The 21,462-nt window shown below is 38.4% G+C and overlaps 1 protein-coding gene across 4 annotated transcripts in view; it reads left to right on the top strand.

Annotated features, from left to right (window-relative positions):
• The window catches only part of LOC146518007 (metabotropic glutamate receptor 4-like), a 197,185-nt gene that overhangs the window by 165,360 nt on the left and 10,363 nt on the right, over positions 1 to 21,462 (top strand). For 3 of the 4 annotated variants that reach the window (XM_085158659.1, XM_085158661.1, XM_085158660.1), the window contains exons 8-10: positions 3,711 to 3,847; positions 5,045 to 5,980; positions 19,555 to 19,801. In XM_085158659.1, the coding sequence (XP_085014785.1) occupies positions 3,711 to 3,847; positions 5,045 to 5,980; positions 19,555 to 19,801 (1,320 nt within the window). Of the gene's footprint in view, positions 1 to 3,710; positions 3,848 to 5,044; positions 5,981 to 19,554; positions 20,150 to 21,462 lie in introns of all 4 variants that reach the window. The other variant, XR_014873973.1, reaches the window with a different exon arrangement.

The following is a 21,462-nucleotide window of genomic DNA, read 5'->3' as shown; positions in this document are numbered from 1 at the left end:
TGATTTGAATATATACATTTTCACATATTATAGGGTTTTTAAAAGCAACCACTTGCATGCTTTCAGAACATTTTAGGGCCAGTTTGAGAGTACTTGCAGATAGTGAACGTGTATATATGCTATGACTGAGCAATGTAAAGGTCATGCCTGTGACTGAATGGCTTAAAGAGTGAAAGCGGATCCATGTCAAATTCGACATTGTGTGTCTGGGTACAGGTCATTAAGAGTTAATGACCAGCTGTCATGCTGTTGTCATTCACTGAGGTGGTTGTGCATCGATGCAGAACAAGCACATGCTGGATTAATGATCATATCATGGCAATTATTAAGGAGTTTATGTATACGTTTACTCGGGATTGTCACAACAGTGCAAGAGAGAAAGAGGTCAAAATCATTAAATATTACATATAATTACAAGCACCTCATTAACCCCAAACGAGCAGCCCGAGGTACACACTTGTGCTACCCCAGGCTACACTACCACATTAGTTCACAGCACAATGGAGCCATGGGACAGTCCTCTGTGCAAATAAATCTTTCCTGGACTTGAGAGTTGACTATTTAGACAAGCAGTTTACGGCATGATAAATCTAATTTCTTAGCTGCAACTGAAAACTGACCATAGTGCCGCAAAATAAACTACCTTCCTGCACACTTAAGATTGTATTTCCCCATTTTGCTTTAATTTTGTTTCATTATAGAAAAATAAGTGGCCAATATGTTGTTAAATTTTGTTGATATCCTGTTCCAGTCCCAAAGTATTTGCCCCCCCCCCCTCCCCCATACTGCATTATTCTAGAAAAGCTATGTCTAGTTAGGATTTAGAAAGCTAGTGTTATATCATGTGATAGCAAGGTAATTTATAGTCATTTGAAAAGAAAAGTACACCACATGATTAAATAACTTGTGGAACCAACTTCATCAGCAATAACTTAAGTAATCTCTGTAAAATTACTGTACAACATCTTTACAATATCTGTAGAACATTGCTTAAGTTGATTTTGGTTTGCAGGCGCTTGTTTATACAAATGTTTCTCAAGGGCCCACCCAGAGCTTTTGACTGGGTCAACACCTTGATTCTTTTCTTTTTCACCCATCCTGTTGTAGATTTGCTTGTGTGTTTCTAGTCATTGCGCTTTTGTTTGGCCCATTTTTCAATAAGCTTTAGCTGTCAGAAAAATGACCTCGCATTTGACTCTGGAATATTTTCACATATAGATGAGTTCAGTCGACCTAGTGACTGCAAGGTGCACAGGTCCTGTGGCTCAAGACAACCCTGTATTATCACCACCGTGCTTGACAGCTAGTATGAAGCGTTTGTTCTGATATGCGTTTGGTTTTCAGCAAGTGCGCGCTGTACATTATGGCCAACCATCTCTACTATGGACCCACCTATCTAAAGGACATTGCTTCACAAGTCTTATGGGTTGATTAGGTTCAGCTTTACATATTTAAGCTGTGCTGCTGTGTTCTTTATAGAGAAAAGACTTTTTTACCTTTTTCTTCTTCTTATTAAGAAATACTTGCTCAGTCTTTTTCTAATTGTACTGTTATGTAGCTTTTATAGAGTTGGTCACACTTGCTGACGATCAGTTAATCAACTGCTTTGATTAGCATCCAGCTGTTTCTTACTCTTAGTTTTTTCGCTGGACTTCATATTCCTCACATTTGACTCTTTGCATTAGTTTCTTGAATTCCCCAGATTTCCAATATTAAAAGTTACATGGTGTGAAAATGCTTTAGTTGTCAAGATCCAAAAGTATTCAGTTGTACAAACACTGTTCTTGCTGATGTCTCTTTTAGTGCATCTAACCACATTGCTCCATGCTATTCAAAGTCAATGTAGCACAAGGAATTTGGGGCTTAATGCACCCTGTCTCTATCAGAGAGTTACTTGTGTGTCCCACATACATACTAAAACCAACATCATTGTTTTTATATTTATAATGACCCAACAGAAAAATAAAGAATAGTCCATTTAAATGTTATTACAAAAACATATATAAATAAAATCACTGCAAAACTGCTTTGTTTTTGTATATGTGCATAAAAGAGAAGATTAACAGTTGCTCAGAGACTCAATAAGAGACCAGTCAGTCTATGAAAGGATTTAATTTGCAAAGCAAGCATAACCAAAAGGCCCACAAGGCTTTACATACAACTATATCAGACGCATTGCCGTATCATTCTCTTAAAGCCGCCAGTGACATTCATGGTCCGTTTTCCTCTTTCACTGAAGGTGTCCATAGGAGCGTTTGATCTCATAGTCTATATCCAAGCTTTTAAGGCTTTAGCTTGAGGTTATGTGTTCAACCATGACAGCGTAGGCAGACAACCATGACACTGGAAGGAAGATAACTTTAATCTTTTTTAAATTCCACTGGTCATTAGTGAAAATAAAACAAGCTTTGCATGATTAAAATCTCTGAGCAAAAATGTCATAGCTTACTAACACTGGCGATGTTCTTAATATTTTTATATAAAAACTGCCTCTGTGGTTCATAAAGTCACTGTAATCCTCCCATGATCAGTAGCTGCTATGTGATGTGGGCGGCATTGTCACAAGGCTGAGTAAAACAGTAATGCCGTAATCCAACAGGGCTGACTCATCAAGATGTGGATTAGGGTGCTGCTTCCCCAGAATTGAAACAAAGAGCAAGGACAAAAAAAATTCTCATCAGCAGAAAATCCATCAGCAGCAATTGGCCAGGTTTACCTTTTTCGTCTTAACTGAGATTTTAATTGTCTTTGGGAGACTTAATGTTAAACCACAAGTGGCCTAAATTAAAATAAAATGAAATAAAAAGAAGCATTTACGTCATTCTCTGGCCAAGAAAGATTATTCTGTGAATACCATACTGTGATTAACATACTTATAATAAAACAGGAAGACAGGAATATTATTTAGAGTCATTATTGCAAAGATAAATTATAGCCCACCTTAGTTGACAGAAAAATCAGTACAAAATGCGGTCAGTACTCTATCTCTGAACTTCCTGCTCAAGTCCAACTGTTTACAGCCAGTTTGCTGTAAGAAAAAGGTGGGCTCTTAAGGTTTCTTGTGTGCAGTGAGATGCACTGATAATGGATTTTTCTTAAAAACAAAACAAAACACAGAAACAAAACAAAGTGATAAAAGAGAACCACGAAAATTCTAATTAATTGTCAGATTCTTATGTATTTTTTATTTATTCTACCATATATGGGTTTAATTGCCAAGATTGATAAGCTTAGGAAACTGGAAAATTTGATTATGTTCAAGATGAGAACTGCTGTCTTCACTTTACTTGGTTCTTTCAGATTCTGTTTTGTTGTGTTTAAGAAGTTGGCATGTTGACATATCTGTCCTACCACTTTTAGCCAGTGCAAACTACAATGGAAAAATAACATTTACATTTCACCTACAGCCAAGTAGAAATGTAGTGGAAGCAACTGTCAAATAGCCAAAAGCTAAAAAAAAAAACAGAAGTCACCATTGCTTTCAGTTACTGAACTCAGTGGAAATGTGGTCAGTAATCCAAGACTGGATGGCTCATTTAGAACTTTGCTGGTCTTTGATGGATCTCCACCTCCTCCACGCCCTTACTTTCCACATATTGATGAATTATTGTACACTATAAAATCACCCATGACCACAAGAACTGAAAAATTGTAAAAAGCCCACACAGAACACAGATAATGACGATGAATATTTTTGTTCTCTCACTCAGGCATAGCTGGCAACCCAGTGCTCTTCAATGAAAACGGAGATGCCCCTGGACGCTATGAGATCTACCAATACCAGATCAGAAACCGAACAGCCGAGTACAAAATTATTGGTCACTGGGCGGATCAACTCCATCTGAATGTGAGCACTGGCATTTTCTATTCTGTGTCCCCTACAACTTATGTTTGTGTCAGTGTTTGCAATGAAAATCCTCCGAAAGGTTACTTCAGCTCTGCAGCTGCATGCTAGATCTCTAACCCCTCTAAACCATTTCACAGTGCTCAGTTCTATCTTCAAAGGTGTAAATATCCAGGGGGCACTTTAAATGATTAACAGAATGCACTGTGATGAAAAGAAGGCCATGGGAGCTTACGGACAGACATATTTAATATCAGGCAGCAGACGGGATCACTGACTTCCAAAAACAATACTGTGGGCAGGCAGTGTGATGAAGTAACAGTATTATAACAGTAAATTACATAAAGGACTCAAACAAATTATGTTTTCACAAAATGAAGAGGGGGCCTTGGGCAGGCAAATGAGTTCAATTGAACACATGAGGCCGGCTGAGGGGAGCTTTGTCTTCTTCTCCTCTTTCAGCACATGTTGTTGAAAGAGGTGATGAAGACAAAGCTCCCCTAAAGGTAAGGTATTTGTAGGCACCTACTGTAAAATGTGCCAGGTCTCATTTTGAAAGGCAGCAGTATTTAATTAGTGTTATTTGAGTTCTCAATTAAATACACATTTAAAGACAAATTTACTGGCTTTGAATGAACTGGCACAATTAAATAAAACCGATAACATTAAAGGGAGCAGACCTTGTTTCAAATGATGAATTTAATTTATCCTCCAAAGTGTGCTTAGGAAACCAGAAAATCCACAAAGGGGAATAACAGTTTGAAATGAGACATCTCTTTCTACTTTGATTGATTAATTTTTAACACAAAAAATTGCCAAAGCCAAAAAAAAGAATACAGGAACTGTGCCATTAGTTCACTGCAGCACAAACATTGCGTTTCTCTTTTCCTCTCAGACTTGCCCTTCAGAAAAGTTGACTTACCACTGAAAAATTTTGCTGAATGTATGAGGAATACTTGAATAGTTTGCCTTTTTTCAACTTCTCACCCAGATAAATACAGAGAACCAAAAACACGAATTCTCCTTGGCTTCCAGAGCTTATGATGACCATTTTGGATCAATAAAGCACCCTTTTGTACCTATCTCAGCTCTATGCAATTCAGTGAGCTTTGTACACTAAAAATCTTTTCTCAGATGTTTCTTCTCTCTCTCTCTATTTGTCCATTCATCCCTTTCCACATTCCTCTGCCTCCCTCATAGGTTCGTTCAATGCAGTGGCCCGGTGGGGTCCGTCAGATCCCTTTCTCAATCTGCAGCCAGGCCTGTCGGCCTGGTGAGCGCAAGAAGATTGTGAAGGGCATCCCTTGCTGTTGGCACTGCGAACGCTGCGATGGCTATCAATACCAGGCAGACACCTACACGTGTAAGATGTGTCACTTTGATTTGAGGCCCAATGAGAATCACACAGGCTGCGTTCCAATCCCCATTGTTAAGCTGGAGTGGAGCTCTCCGTGGGCAGTCATCCCTGTGTTTGTTGCAGTCATTGGCATCATGGCCACTTTGTTTGTGGTGGTCACATTCGTTCGCTACAATGACACTCCAATTGTGAAAGCATCAGGCCGGGAGCTAAGCTATGTCCTGCTAACTGGCATTTTTCTCTGCTATGCCACAACGTTCCTGATGATCTCTGCCCCTGATGTCGTAATCTGCTCCCTTCGTCGGATCTTCTTGGGTCTGGGGATGAGCATTAGTTATGCTGCTCTGCTTACCAAAACCAATCGTATTTACCGCATCTTCGAGCAGGGTAGTATGTCTGTGAGCGCACCAAAGTTCATTTCTCCAGCCTCACAGCTAGTCATCACGTTCACCCTGGCCTCGGTGCAGCTGGTCGGGGTGTGCATCTGGTTTGTTGTGGATCCCTCCAAAGCTATTATTGACTATGAGGACCAGAGAACCTCTAACCCATCGCTAGCTCGTGGTGTGCTCAAGTGTGACATCTCTGACCTGTCCCTCATCTGCCTGCTTGGCTATAGTATGCTGCTCATGGTCACCTGCACAGTGTATGCCATTAAAACCAGAGGGGTGCCGGAGACCTTCAATGAGGCCAAACCAATTGGTTTTACTATGTACACCACCTGCATTATTTGGCTAGCATTCATCCCAATCTTCTTTGGCACATCACAATCAACAGAAAAGGTAAGCTTACAACTAATACTGGAGTGCAATTTGCATTTTCTGTCTGTCAGTTTCTTTTAATAAATGCTTAGACATGCAGCTACACAAATCTCTAACACCTATTAGCATGGCTTTTGGCATTCTTATATTTCTTGACATTTACTTAGAAGACAAAAATAACCTCACAAATAATTGTACGCTGGTGACCATGTAAAGCAGAAGTAGTCTTATCATAACAAACAGATAGCGGGTTTACAGACTGACTTCAACCAGTATTACGTGGTTTCCCTATTTTCCTTTAACAATTGTCTTTATCTTGCTTTAGTAGAATATCACAATTATCAAGAAAGACATGAAGCAAAGATTATAGGAAAGATTTTTTCTACTGCTCTATCCAGTTATTCAACCTCTTGTGGGTGGTGGGGTGACCATTGGGTTAAGCCTTCCTGCAGTATTAAGCATTTATAATTAGATCCACCAAGTCTGCTGAATTAAAGTGCTATTTGAATGTTAAATATGTATCTAATTATAATGAAAAGGCTAAATTATGGTTATACTCAGTTTTCCTTACTGCTGTTCTGTAATTTTTAAACATTTTGTGAAGTACCAGTAATTATAAAAACCAAGAACTTAAAAAGAGGATGCTTGTGAATACAGAATCTGCAACGTGTACACATAAAGTAATGTAAATGTTTCTGTAATAACTCTGAAGGCAACTCACAAGCCTGTGACTCACATATATGTGACAGCTGTATGCCACAGTGCATTAGGGAACCATGAGCTGTTTACATAAACACAAACTCCCACTCTTATTCCCATGTCAAATCAATGTGCCCGACCTCTTGAACCATAGACCTGGACTGTGTTCAGCAGGAGCACTGAGGTCAAGAGGGATCCAAATGGGACATGGAAATGAAGGTTGGGCTTGGACCTCACATTCAGAGGAGAAAGTCTGGGGACAAAGCCAAAGGGGTACAACAATGACACAATAGCAATGTGTTGATGCAGTTGAAAGAGGTGTTTTGGCAGTGTAACAAAAGGGGCTCGATGGCTACAAGAGAGGGCAGTGGTGAGGCAAAAAAACAAAAAAGCCCTAAAACTGGCACGGACACTATCAGCAGTGCCAGCATGGGTCTGACAGATGCAACAAATTAATCCTTACCTTCTTCCATTTGGGATTAAACAAAACAATGCTTCAAAATGCTGGCCTGGAAACTGGCTGTGATAGTTAGCTTGGTGGGAAGAAAAGTGTGTATTGTGGTTCAGAGCACACCCCCGCCCCCTCCCAATTTCTGTAGTTTGCGGCATTGCAGAAAATCTGCATATGACTGTAGCCAATTGTATTATATTTATGCATTATGTGATTGGCAGTACAATGACTTATTTTCATATGCTGCATGTTGCATTAATACTATGAAGTCTAAGCTACAGGCTGTCTCCTACCCCAAATGTTAACTAGCATGAACAGAAAAAGTGCAGACAACAGTATTTAGTTGCTGAAAACTGAGAGACCAGTTGAGTTTCACACATATTGCTTGATTAATGTTACATTTCCTCAATATAGTCAGAGGGGGGAAAACCCATCAGCTGTCGTCACTATACATTTTTCATTATCATACACGTAGCATACATAGTAAAGAAGAATTGGTCCAAGTGCAAAGCCCACATTATTTTTTAATGTGAGTGTTGCACATCTGAAGTCGCATGTCAACACCAGCCACGGAGATCAGTGAGTTCTTTGTTTAATCATTCCATCTCCTCTCTCTGAAGATGAAAGAGAATTATACAATCACAGAGAGATTGAACAGCTTTTTTAGAGGATGAGGTAATCCATTAGCTAGCCTGGCTTTGAATAGTAAAATAGAAGTGAAAAAAAATCTTTGAAGGGTATGTGAAGTCCTACTTTTTGTTCCTTACCTCAGATGAATTTAATTTACAAACCCTGAAAACTTTTCTCACCCAGTCTTAATATAAAACACTTTTCTTGATCTAAATTACATGAGTCACTTATTAATTATTATTTCCTGTGGAAAACTGTACACACTATGGCTGGAGGACAGTTTTACTTTTATCATTTAGAAAACTTTTACTTTGGCCCCGAGCTATGTTAAGGTAAAACACAAAATGGAACACAAAATGGAAGTTTAGCTTCAGGGAAATGTCCTACATTTTTTTTCTTTCCTCATTTGAGAGAGAATAATCATATTTAATATATAACCCAAAAGGGCCTTTGAGTGTTGAGTCTGAAAAACTTAATTTAAGTTACTCTCCAATATGGTTTATAGCTTTGTCAGACCACACAGCATACTGCTACTGCAAATGTTTTTTTGGTTTCTTTTTTTTTTTTTACCAAGCACTTAGAAATAATGGGAACAAAGACCAGATGTAACTTAATGAATCAGAATGAGTTTTGTCCCTTGAGAGCAAGAGCCAGTATTAAGATATTGCTGTAGAAAAATACATCAAAGTCTTAAGAAGGCAGAGGTCAAAGCAGATGAATGTCCACAGGACATGGAAACATTGGTTTCTTGTAACGAAGGCTACATCCACACTAGCCTGGATAGATTTGAAAAGGCGTTTTCGTCTGGAAACGCCTCGCGTCCACACTATCGTTTTCAGTCGTTTTCACAGAGTTGTCAGTCCACACTCAAACGGCCAAAACCACTTATGTTCCAATACTGCACATGCGTGAAACGCAAGACGATTTGATCTGCCTCATTTCTGTCTGTTGTTTATTTACTTTCCGGCTCTTTGAAACGTCGCGGCAAAATGTCGAGGAAAAGCACCAAGTTTTTTAAACGGACTAACGATGAGGTGGAGTTCTTGCTGCGAGTACCAAAAGAGTACGAAGTTGCAAAAGCCAGTGAGAATTAAGAATTTGAAGAAAAGCTATCTGAAGCATGTACACAGTGGGGAAAAAAAAGGGATTGGCCATCTCTTGGATTTATGTAAGCATCTTGTAGCTCCAAAAGTTGATTCTGTTTATCTGGACGTAGTGTTTTGTGGGAGAAACGTTTCGTCACTCATTGAAGTGACTTCTTCAGTCTCGACTGGTGGTTACATTTACAAAAGTCTAACTTGTAATTTGAACAAAAATGATTTCATGTTTCTAGGTTGAACGTAATTAAATCATGTAGGATCTGTATGAAATTCAACAACTTAATTTGTTCTTGTTGAGATGACATGATAACCTAGTAAGAGTGGTTAGTTGCTGGACTCATGAAATTCACAAGATCACATGACATTTCAAACTGTAGGAAAATCACTGGCGTTTTAAGAGACAGACAACTACACACACACCACGTGTCTGCTATAGCTATTTATTGTAGTTTAACCTGTCAAGGACAAAAACGTACAGAAAATTCTGCATCAAGCCTTGAAATCACAGCTTTCCTACTTTTGTTAAGCCTGGATTGGTGGTGTGGTGGTTAGTGCTGTTGCCTCACAGCAAGAAGGTCCTGGTTTCAAATCCACAATCTGGGTATTCTGGTTTCCTCCCACAGTTAAAAGTCATGCAGTTAGAGTTCGGTTAATTGGTGATTCCAAATTACCCATGAATGTGAGTGTAAATGGTTGTTTGTGATAGACTGGTGAGCTGTCCAGGGTGTACCCTGCCTTGTAACCTATCACTTCAGAGTTATCCCCTGCAACCTGGATAAAGATAGGTCCACTATTGAATTAGTAAATCCAACATGCTCTTTTTTTCAGTGCAAACTGATATTAATCTTTAATAGGGCTGTCAAAATTGAGAGCAAACAAAGAAACCGCTGTATAATGCCCTCTGATATCTTAATTTAACTGGTCACTGGAATTGCATCACATGACTAAAATGTGTCATCGTTTTCAAAAAGTCTCAGTTTTTGCTGTCCACAATGCAACGCAAAAGCACCGTTTCAAATGTATGCGTTTTCGAGAGTGTTTTCAAAACACTGCATTTTCCTTGAGGGAAAGCACCATCTCAGTGTGGACGGAAGGTCAAAACGGAGAGAAAATGATGCGTTTTCAAACGAAAACACATTAGGATGGCTGCTGTGTTTGCTTCGGATTACTCCTCACCCCCCACCCGACCCTGTGGCTTGTCACGTGTTCCATAATGTTGTGCTGTGGACATTTATGTGCTTTTTTGTGCAGAGGAGTTTTTTTGTTTCCTGTTCTCATGCTGTCCTCCCAGGAGCCCAGCATGAGCAGAGGTCTCTTTTTTTCCTCTTGTACTTTCCCATTGTAGTGTATATTTTAGTGTTTTTTTCTGTAACGCTACCGATCTCCGACCTGCATCCCCATGTGATGTCTGTGTTGTGTGTGTAAGGTTGGGGGGGGGGGGGGGGGTCCTATTTCACTGCAGGGCAACCTGTACGTGGCGAATAAAGCCTTGATTGATTGATTGATTAGTGTGGGTGTAGCCGAAGAGATAGTTCCAATACCTTGAAGACAAATGACACCCTAAATTATTTTTAGGGTGCGTTCACACTGAACGCGATAGACGCGACCAGAGCATCAGGTTTACATGAAAAGTCAACGGAGGAGCGCGATGAAGCGCGACTGGGGGTCCTGCGAAAATTCAGAAGCAGATTTGCGTCGCGGAAACGCGTGCATTCGCACATATTGCATCTACCAGTCAGGAGCCTGGTGACGTGATGCTCTGACCTAGTTCAAAGGGGCAGGTCCAGCCAAAGCCCTTCATTCTTCATTCAATATGGAGGAAAGGCTAATCAACGCCGTAGCAAGCCACCCGGAGCTGTACGACACCAGCTGCTTTCTCTACCGAGAATTTTAATATTATTTCAAATAAATTTTTGTAATGACTAATGTCTCAGTTCTACTACACAGCAAATATTGGCACACAACTTGACACATGTAGAATTTATTTCATATTATACTAATGAAAAAATATACTACTATATAGGAACATAGTGAAGCCCAATTATTTAAGAGAATAAAGAGAGTTTAGTTTATTTTGGAGGCAAGCTTCATTTATTAAGAAACTTTTTTAAGAAAAAAAGGCAGGAACGCTCTTTAGAGGTTTGTTTGTGGCTCTTAAAAGGGCCGTTGTGGGGAAGTCACTGGGACTTCAAATGAGCATATATTAGCACAGGTATCGATAAAGGACTACTGTTTTAAACACTTTTACTAACCGCAGGCAGACGGACAGGTGTTTAGGTGGGCGATGCTTGGACCGACACGGGACAGCAGCTCCTCAAACTGGGCGAGGGAAAGACGGTGGTACCGCTGAAAGCGTCCGTCATCCAGACACAGCTTCTGGAGCAAGTGGTGAAACTCGCCAAACTGCTCACGCTTCTGGAGGACCTGATGGACCCAGGTACAGCGAGGATGTCCTTTACGCCGCTGTTCTGCTCTCCAGAGTAAATAGAGAAGGGAGACTCTCTCTTCAAAGGCTAGATCGACAGCTGCCATATGGCACTATTTCCTCCCACATTTCCGCTTCACGTGCGTGAAAATTGCATGTTTTGAAGTGCAACCAATTCACGTTGGTCGTGCGTCGATGTGCGAATGTGCACGCGACCAGCTAGGGGCGTCTGGCGCTTTTTGGTCGCGTCTATCGCATTCAGTGTGAACGCACCGTTGCTGAATACAGATATGCATGGAGTTGAAATTCTCTTGTTCAAATTTGCTGTATACAGGACTTCTAGCTAAATTGAAGGGTATTAATAATAACAATAACAACAACAACAACAACAATAACAATAATAATAATAATAATAATAATACTATCAGAACCATGATGAGTTTTTCAAAATAGTCAGTAACAGTCAGTCAGAACAGTAATATCACTGCAATAGCAGCAAGATTGTCAGAGCTGATGATTTTCTGTGACATAGGGCCTAAATGAGCGTGTTGGAAAATGCCTTCTTCTGTCTTTGTAGTGTGTACTGCAGAGAGGATGAGGATGGATAGTCCATGATGGAGAGTATTTTGTTCAATGACCTCCTGCTTTACACTGACTTGGAGTTTTTTTTCCCCCCAATTAAAGTTTGGGCCTTGAGAATGTTTTTTTCAATTCTGTTGCCATGTACTCTCCTTGAAACCACTCCACAGTTTATACACAGCACACAGTCTGAATGAAGACTACTTGAAAATCTCGGGAATATTTTTGTGCACAAAACTCAGCAAAAAGAAAAGAAAAAAGAATAATCATCTTGTTCTTGTACACTTGCACTAGAGATGGTCATGGGCTTGATTGCACTTCTAGCCATCATAAGATTGTTGACTATCTTCCCGGTCTTAGTGCACTTAGTGCAATTTGCCTCATCAGGGCAAACAAATATCCACCATTACCTCAACTCTAGATGATCTGTAACAGCACTCTACCACTGCAGAGTGGTCAGAGCCTTTACAGGTGGCTTGAGTTAAACTGAAAAGCTGAAGCGAAGAGAAACGGACAGGATATGACCCCAGTGGTGCTCTTCTGTTACCATGAAAACAGTGACATAGCTGCCATTTACATGTCACCATTTCTGATGAATGTGCTCAAAGCCAATAAGACCTTAAAGGAAACTTGTTATGCCCATTTCTAACTCCATATTTTTACTCTGTTAGAGTAGTTTGATGGGTCAAAATAATCTTTATCTACATGGAATGTTGGTGCACACAGTTTCTCCAGGCCTAAAGCAAGCAGCTTGAGCCTTTTTCTTACTCTCACTTACAGCCAACTTTGCTCTTATTTACTTCTCCTCATAAATAGAAGATCTGAACAGCAGCTGTGTACCTGAGATAACTATCCTAAGGATACACGCTCTCATTGGCATCATACTGCACAGAACCAACAGCAGAAACACTCAGCATGCTCCCCTCATTGGTTATGAATTTGGTCATGTATAATATGACCACTCATCATTTTAACAATATATATATTTATAGAAATGAAGAAAATGATAACAGGAATAAATATAGGAAGTTAGATCATTAAGCAGATTCAGAACCATTTTAGGAAGTGTGGACAAATAAAATTTCTCACCTGTTGAACAAACATTGCATTTTGGAAAGTTAGCTAGTTTTGCTGTGCCAGATTTTCTTCTTCTTGTTTTATTTTTTTAAATAAAGCCCGTGACTGATTTGCTGAGATGTTATATAAACAATGATCTTATTTAAGGAATTAACATGTCAAAGCAAACACACCTCATAATCATGGTACTGTAAATGTCAGGCTGCACAAAGCTTCACAGCCCACATTGACGAGTCTTTCAGAGCAATTAAATGCTCCACTTCCTTTGGGTCTCGATTTACCTTATCTAGCTGTGTACGCACTCATCACCCGTTTACAGCAGGCCTCTGCCTCAGCATTACAAGCACCGTCATTTAATTGTCATCTGGTGCCAAGACACATGCAACGAATGCCATAGGAGGCTTTTCTATCATTTAGACGAGGACATCTGGTCTATCTATGGAGTGTTTATGCTACCTTCAGGAATAGATGTGACACCTGCTTACCTGGAGAAACTGTCTAAATCAGCGGCTGTCTCAAAGATATAGGAGGAGGAGGGGCAGCAGACAATAGCATGCATGGGAATGAGGCTACAGCGCAATGGGCTCAGCTTAAATTCAATCAGCCCACACAAAGAGGTCCTGCCATTACAGGGCATGAATCGTCTGATTAACTGAGTGGTGTTGTTTATTTCTGTATGAAGTCTCCATCTCACTATTGGCACCGTTAGGACAAAAAAACAAAAAAACTGCTGTTAAAGTGGTTGTCAGACAAAGAAGTAGGAGTTTCAGTTCAACCAGACCAGAGTCAGGAGAGGGGTTTTTTGTTATTTTTTTGTGTTACACAGTGTAATCTGTGTTCATACCTGCTACCACCCATTCCATGTTCCTTTCCATTTCTCCCTTTGTCTTTTCTCAGTCGTAAGATAAACAGCGTTATTCACAGTAATGCCCCTCAGGCTCTGTAATAAATAATGAAGATTGATGCTACGAAGCAGAGGAAGCTAAGCAACATCTTGGACTTCAGAGAGCAGTTGTTGCATTCATTAGGCCTAAAGCACTGCAGCCCTCTGTTGACCTCTGGGTGCTTTGATAATGGGTGGATAGGCCGTGAAGCTAATCAAAGCCAAAGAATTGTGATCTTTATAAATGACAATCTGCCATGAAGCTATATTATTGTGTCCCCTAAGGGTTCTATTTGTTTATTGGCTTAATTAGAGTGCAATTACAGTGAACTCTTATGCAGCAAACTCCTCCGCTCAGTAATTCCATAGCATGCTGAGAAAAAAAAGTGCCTTAATATAGTGAGGGAATTATGCAAGTTTAAATAAATTTGATTGTTTGCATCCTGCCTCAGAGACTCTCTTGGGTTGAATTGAAAATGCAGTCTGTTCACGTTTATTAGCTGTCAAATTAATGTTATGAGTTATCACAGATGTTTTTACTCAGTTTTTCTCTACTCACCGTAGGCCAGGGTGTGGAATTGTTTTATTACTTCTGCAGGGATGAAAATAATGAAATACAATTCCTATGATTACTGTAAGAAAGTAGATTATCATTATTGGTTATCTTCATGTGTATTTTTTCAATTGCAGAGTTACCAACAAAAAAACAAAAATCTAATGGTCTAATACATCTTCACGCCCAAAGCAACACAGCTTCATTATGCAGTGTTTTCACAACCATGTAGAGGCCCTCTCTTACAAAAACTCTACATACTACCTCTTCTGCAAAAGTATTGTATGTTAATTAACTGTAACGACTTCAGTTCAAAGGTTACAGGTATAGCAGATTGTTAATGTTTCAAGTTTGTGTTAGCCTGGCAATCTAACAAACTTTGGCTTGCTACGTTTGCTTATTTAGGATGCATTACCATTGTTGCTCAGTTAATGCTGCATTTGCTTGTTCTCTGGCTTGACAGAAGTTGAGCTGTGTAGGAGTAAATAGGAAATCCACATTTAAATATGACCTTATCATTTCTGTTATGATTTTTTTTCTTTTTCTTTTTTAGAGGAACGGAGGTTCTGAGACTAAAGAGCAAATTCAGCAGATACAACAACAGCCTAACTGCTGTTACACAAAGTATTCAGTTTCATATAGTATTTTTGTGAGTGCATTACACTGTGCGTAAACATTTTGCAGCTTCCTTTTTTGCTTTAAAATGTCAGTTTATGAGCTTTATCTCTACATTTACTTGCTTTAGGCTCGGTGTGGCTCACTGGACTTATTATCACCATATAACGAATTTTCTTTACCACAACAATTTGCTGGGCCCCCAGTGAGACCCATTGTGTTACTTTGTATGTCACTCACAATTTCCCCAGCCAATATTTTTACTGGCCCCCATATGACCACACCTATTAAAAAAATTCTGGAGGTGACCCTTGCTCTTCAGCTTCCTTTTTTGTGTAATACAGCCATGTTTACTAATAATACCATTATTTCACCTACGTTTTATTGGAGTACTGTTGTACACAAGTACATTTTTAATTGAGTAAATATTTCCAGGACTCTTCCCATCACTGATCATCCAGGTACTGATAGATCCATGACTTCTTTCCATCTAGTTCAGTCATTAATGAGTACTTCTTATATGTTATGTTTTGCCTAAGGCAAGCTACGCTAATGGCAGTGTGATGATATGTGTGTGAGATATATGGTATCTCTCTTCATTTCTCTTCCAAGTTGCTCCAGTGATTGAATGCTCAGGTACATTTCAATCAGGAGGAAACAAATTAATGGACTGAATATTGGACGTGCTCTGACATTGAAAACAGGACTCCATTTGTAAGCTAACATCAATGAGGCAATGGAGAGCGGATGAAAGTTTCTTTTCTCATGGCACATGTTATCTGATGAAATACCAAACAATAATATATTGATTTCAAGTAAGGTCAAGGCATTAATTTCCTTTCATCTAACATATTACATTATATATATATATTATTATAACATATTGCCATAGACCAACAAACAAGCAGGACTGAGATTAGCTTATAAAATGTGCTGATTTGTTTTTCCATTGTTCATCTATAAGAAGGTATCCATTACTATAAAATCTATCACTTTGTCTATAATGCTGTTACAATTGATTCAAAAGGTAAAAATAACAAATAATTGTTTATTTTTAAAAAAGTAAACAGTTCATGCACTAACTGGTCACTTCATTAGGTACACATGCTAGTCCTGGGTTGGACCGCTTTTGTCTTCAAGTGCCTCAGTTATTCTTGCCATAGATGTACCAAGGTGCTGGAACATTCCTCTTGGATTTTGGTCCATATTGAAAATATATCATTACTCAGTTACTGAAGATTTGTTAGCTGCACATCCATGCTGTAACTCTGCTGTTCCACCACATACCAAAGGTGTTCTGAGATTGATTGGTGACCATGGAGGCCTCTGGAGTACAGGGAACTCATTGTCATGTTCAAGAAACCAATTTGAGATGATTTCAGCTTTATGACATGGTTTGCTATGCTGCTGGAAGCAGCTATCACAAGATGGGTACACTTTGGTCATAAAGGGATAGACATAGTCAGCAAAAATACTCGGGCAGAGCTGTGATGTATTGCTAACTTGGTACTAAGAAGCCCAAAGCATGACAGGAAAATATCCCCCATGCCATTGCACAACCACCAGACTGAGCTGTTGTAATAAGACAGAATGGAACCATGTTTATGTCAAATTCTGATGCTACCACCTGAATGTTTTGCTGTAGAAGTCAAGACTCTTAAAACCAGGGAACATTTCTGCAATCGTGTATTGTCTAATTTTAGAAACTGTAGCCTCAGTTCCCTGTTCTTAGCTGACTAGCTGTCCTTCAAATCACCTTTCTTCCCCATCCTGTTCAATTTTATTTATATAGCACCAATTCACAACAGCAGTATTATTGTAGAGACCCTACAAAAATACAAACATTACTCCATTTAAATTTAAATAGGTCATCTTGATCATCTCTACATACCTTGCCTTGAGTTGCTGCTGTTTGGCTAATTAGATATTTGTGTTAACGAGCAGCTGAACAGTTATACCTAATTAAGTGGCCAATGTATATTATCACCAACATTAAATGTAAAATATAAATTAAACTATTATTCTTGCACACTGTACTATTTGGCATTAAATCCACTTATATTCTATTCTTAGCCTCTACAATGTGACAGCTTACTGATTGTCCTTATTTATATCACTGCTGACATAATATTCAAAATTTAAAATAACCTTACCTAAGGTTACATTAGATTAAATGATAATAACAATAATTGTGTTTGAACGTGAACTAATTTACAGTGAGATATGGTGCAATTACATAAGCATAGTAGTTATTATTGGAACTGCGTTGATAAGTTGATTAGTTGAGCCACAAATAAACCAGTCTTTTGTTATAATCAGTGACCGAGAGGATGGATTTTAAGATGATATTATTCCTGGGTGAAAGGCAGCAGAACACTTTTATGTTCTGTTTATGTGATGAACAGCTTGGGTTCAACAGTCCATCCCCGAGGCAGCAGTGAACCAAGCCCTGAGCAGTTCACTGGTTAATACTCCCCACAGCTGGGAGGGGAGCGCTGCAGCTGTCTCTCTATAATACTGACTCCATTCTTCCTTCTTCTCTTCAGCCAGCAGTCTCACATGGAAAGAGGGTTGGCTGAGTATATAGGGAAAGCACTGTGGAGAGTCAAAATAATAAAAACACACAACATATTAAAATAGAGGTCACGTATGAGAAACTGTTACTTTTGTTGAATCAAAAAATAGCAGAGACCTGATGAGGAAAAACTTAAGCTAGTCAAAAGAAAGATTGACTCTTAAAGTACCAACACATAAAATACTAGTGAGTAAAAATCGATGCATGAGAGGATTTATCGTCTGATTCGAATATTGTTCCTGCAAGAAATAACAGATTCTGAATTGTGCGGAAATGTGTGTTCATTTGAATACTGTAGTCGACTGTGGTTTAATTATCTTTGTAAATCAGTGATTATGGTAACCAAAGAATGAAAAACCTGCTCTCGTTTCAGTCTTTCTTTTTGTTTCCATTGAGATTCGTGTTGCAGTGTTTCATACTGGAAATCTGCTGCTCTATTCTAAAGGGAAAAACAAAACACAAATGGTCCTCATAGGGCTTTTTTTTTTTTTTTTAAATCAAAAGCGCTGTTATTTTTTCAGCTGTTCAGTGAACTAAAAATGTCTCATTAAACACTTTTGAAAGTGATGGACAAGGAATAAGTTTTGCTTAATTCAGTTTGAGGAAAGTGTGAGGGGGAAAATGCACTTACTGTTTCCCATAGTAACAGATGCACATTGCATTACAATACATTTTTGTATGTATTTATTTTATTGTATCTTTAATAAAGTTAAACTAAACTATTAGGACAAGATCTAAGCAAAAAACTTAACCAGAATTTTCACTTCAAAAATGTAAGTTAGTTAGAGCCACAGACTATGCTAAAAGTTAATCTACATTAAGAATAAATCTAATGGCAGACATTGCATTTATTTGCATGCTAAAGCCCATTCATAATTGTTTTGTTTTTATATTTTCACATATAGGCATTTTTCATTTTTTACAGAGAGGATAATCCTTACTACTCGCACCTGTCCTCCTCCGACTAAATACATTAAACCTTACACCCACAGCAGGTTATAACCCATTACATTATTTTAAGCCTCGCCATCAATTTTGATGCATTAGGAACAATTTTGGTGGAATTGAAGGAACAACAAAATTTCTCATTATCTGGACTTGACAGTATTCATACATTTATGTAGTTACACCAGGTAAATGATCATAATTAGATTCTTGTTGTGTGTTACACAGGTGTAGTAAATTACAGCAAGCACAATTTAATTTCTATCCAAACAAAACTCCTCCTTTTTAGTGAACTGAACTTTCAATTTTATATATATGTAAAAATAAAATTTTATATATTTCGTTTATATCTCGCTATATATATATATATATATACATAATCGATGGATCGAGATAGATAGATAGAGTGTGTGTGTGTGTATCCCAGTATTAGCCAATAGTAAACTCATTCCTCAATCAGTCACAACAGTATGATGTTTAGAAATTGCATAAGCTTTTCTTCTACTATATTGCATCTTTAAAGATGACTCATTAATTTGCTGCAGTTCTGCAAACAATTAAATGGAATGAATGAGGATGATACTCTGTTGCCCTCCCCCATAATTTGGAGAATTTGACCATGTGTAAAAATTTCATGAGCTTGTTTCTTTTTTATGGGCCTGCTTATTATGAGTCAGAAAAAGATCCAATCGACTGGCGTGATCAAATCTGTGTTCAGGGTGGACGTGATAGTCATATTAAAACTAGAATGGCAGAAAATTAAGTAAACACTGTGGCCCTGGCTGGCTCAGCACACATACACCATAAAAGCAGATAGGATGCTGATTTAAAACGAGTTTAACACATCATTTTCATTAGATAGCTTTGCAGCTTCTACTGGACAAAGTGGATACTCGTTTAAAAACTCCTTGACCAACACACGGGTCATTGAATACTCTAATTATAATGATGCACAGCAGATGTCTCTTGTACTGTACATGCCACTGCCCACACAGAAAAATCTGTAATGCAAAACAGTGTTAAACTGTTTGTATCATTCATTTTTGGTTTTTGCCTCTTGCAGATGTACATTCAAACAACCACGCTGACGATCTCTGTGAGCCTGAGTGCTTCAGTGTCCCTCGGGTTGCTCTACATGCCCAAGGTCTATGTGGTTCTTTTCCACCCTGAGCAGAATGTGCCTAAGCGCACACGGACCCTCAAGGCTGTGGTTACTGCTGCCACCATGTCCAACAAGTTCAACCCCAAGGCTGGACTCAGACCCAACGGAGAAGCCAAGACCGAGCTGTGCGAAAGCCTCGAAACACAGTGTAAGAGCAAAAATGCAAATGAGGAAAGCTTTGACTAGAAACCTGCTGGCTTAAGTTCAGGAATGTTTTGTCCTTCCGTGTCTGTAAAACAAATTGATGCAATGATAGGATGCAGTGTGAAAAAAAACAAAACCTTATTAACAAATGTATAGCATGTTATTTAACACTTCATTGAATCTAGTAAATGTGACACTGTTATTCATTTGGTGGTGAGGCTGTGGAAATTGTTTTTCAAGAAGCATTACAGGAATCACAATTATGTGTGTGAGAATGAAGTCACAAAGGAATGGATTAGAAAGCATATTCTGGAGTCCAGCAATGGAACTAAAACGCCTGTAAAACATTGAGGTATGATTTTATTACTGGCATCAATCTTCTTTTTTTTTTATTAAAGTGAATGTTTTCCAAAATGTCAAACTATTCCTAAAATAACAAGTAAACGAGGGTAACACACGTCCAATCGTCTAAATTTTAGGCCTTCTCTAAAAAGATGAACATGACTTTACCACATCTTAAAATTTGATACAATTTGATTGTTTCACTTTTAAATGTGTTTTTTGAAAAATTGTATTGATCATGTTGTAACAAAATTGCAGTATGAAACCAACACGGAGTCAATAACTGCTAATGCAAACTGTGCAGCCCTGTTAGAAGCATACAAGTCTCAAAAAAGGTTAGGACAGAGCTGTGTTTACCACTGTGTGGCATTCCCTTCTGTTAAAAAACAGTCTGTAAATATGAGGGAACTGAAGAACACCAGTTGCTGCACTTCTGGGAGAGGAATGTTGTTCCATTCTTGTCTATGTCCGTGTTTTTACATTTTTGAAATTCTTTATTATATATTTTTTATTCATCTTATCATAGAACAGTTTTCCATTTTGCCTCAGTCCAGATGAGCTGTGGCCCAGAGAAGACAGCGTTTTTTCTGGATCATTTTCACATATGGTTTCTTCTAATCATCATACTGTAGAACTTTAACCTTCATTTGTGGATGGCACAGCAAATTGTGTTCATAGACCTGACCTTTGTCCCTTTATTCAGATTCTCAAAATCATTTTGTGATATTATTTAAAATGTACTATAGGTGTTGAGTTAGTCAAAGTCTTTATTCTGAAAGTCATTATTCTAAAATAATGAATAATGAACTAATTATTCTGGAAATTATTCTACAATTTGTAGATTTTTTTGCAGACTGATAAATGTCTACCCATCCTTACTTCTGAGAAAGGCTGTCTCTCTGAAGTGCTCTTTTTTATAGCCAATCATGTTACTGACTTGTTGCCAGTTAACCCAATCAATCGCAAAATATCCCTCCAGTAGTTCTCGTAGTGCAATACCACTTTTCTAACATTTTGTTATCCCTGTTCAAACTTTGAGACATGTTACTGCCAACTAATTGGAAAATGAGCTAATTCATCAAATATTAAAATGTCTCAGTGTAAACTTTGTGTTTTCTATTTCTATCTGTTTGAATTCTGCTTTATTTATATTTTATATAGCGTTCCAGTTCTTGTGTGAAACTGGGTTTCTAATAATTTTTAGTTTATCTCTGACTTAAACTGTTGATTTTTGTCATGCAACCATTGCTTATAATTCATTATAATGCAAATATTTACTTGCTCTATCCTGTAAAATGAAGCCATCGGACTGGGAAATCTATC

This window comes from Neolamprologus multifasciatus, chromosome 5 (genome assembly GCF_963576455.1).
Source record: "Neolamprologus multifasciatus chromosome 5, fNeoMul1.2, whole genome shotgun sequence".
Lineage (NCBI taxonomy): Eukaryota > Metazoa > Chordata > Actinopteri > Cichliformes > Cichlidae > Neolamprologus > Neolamprologus multifasciatus.
This window is presented reverse-complemented; position numbering and strand designations above follow the sequence as displayed.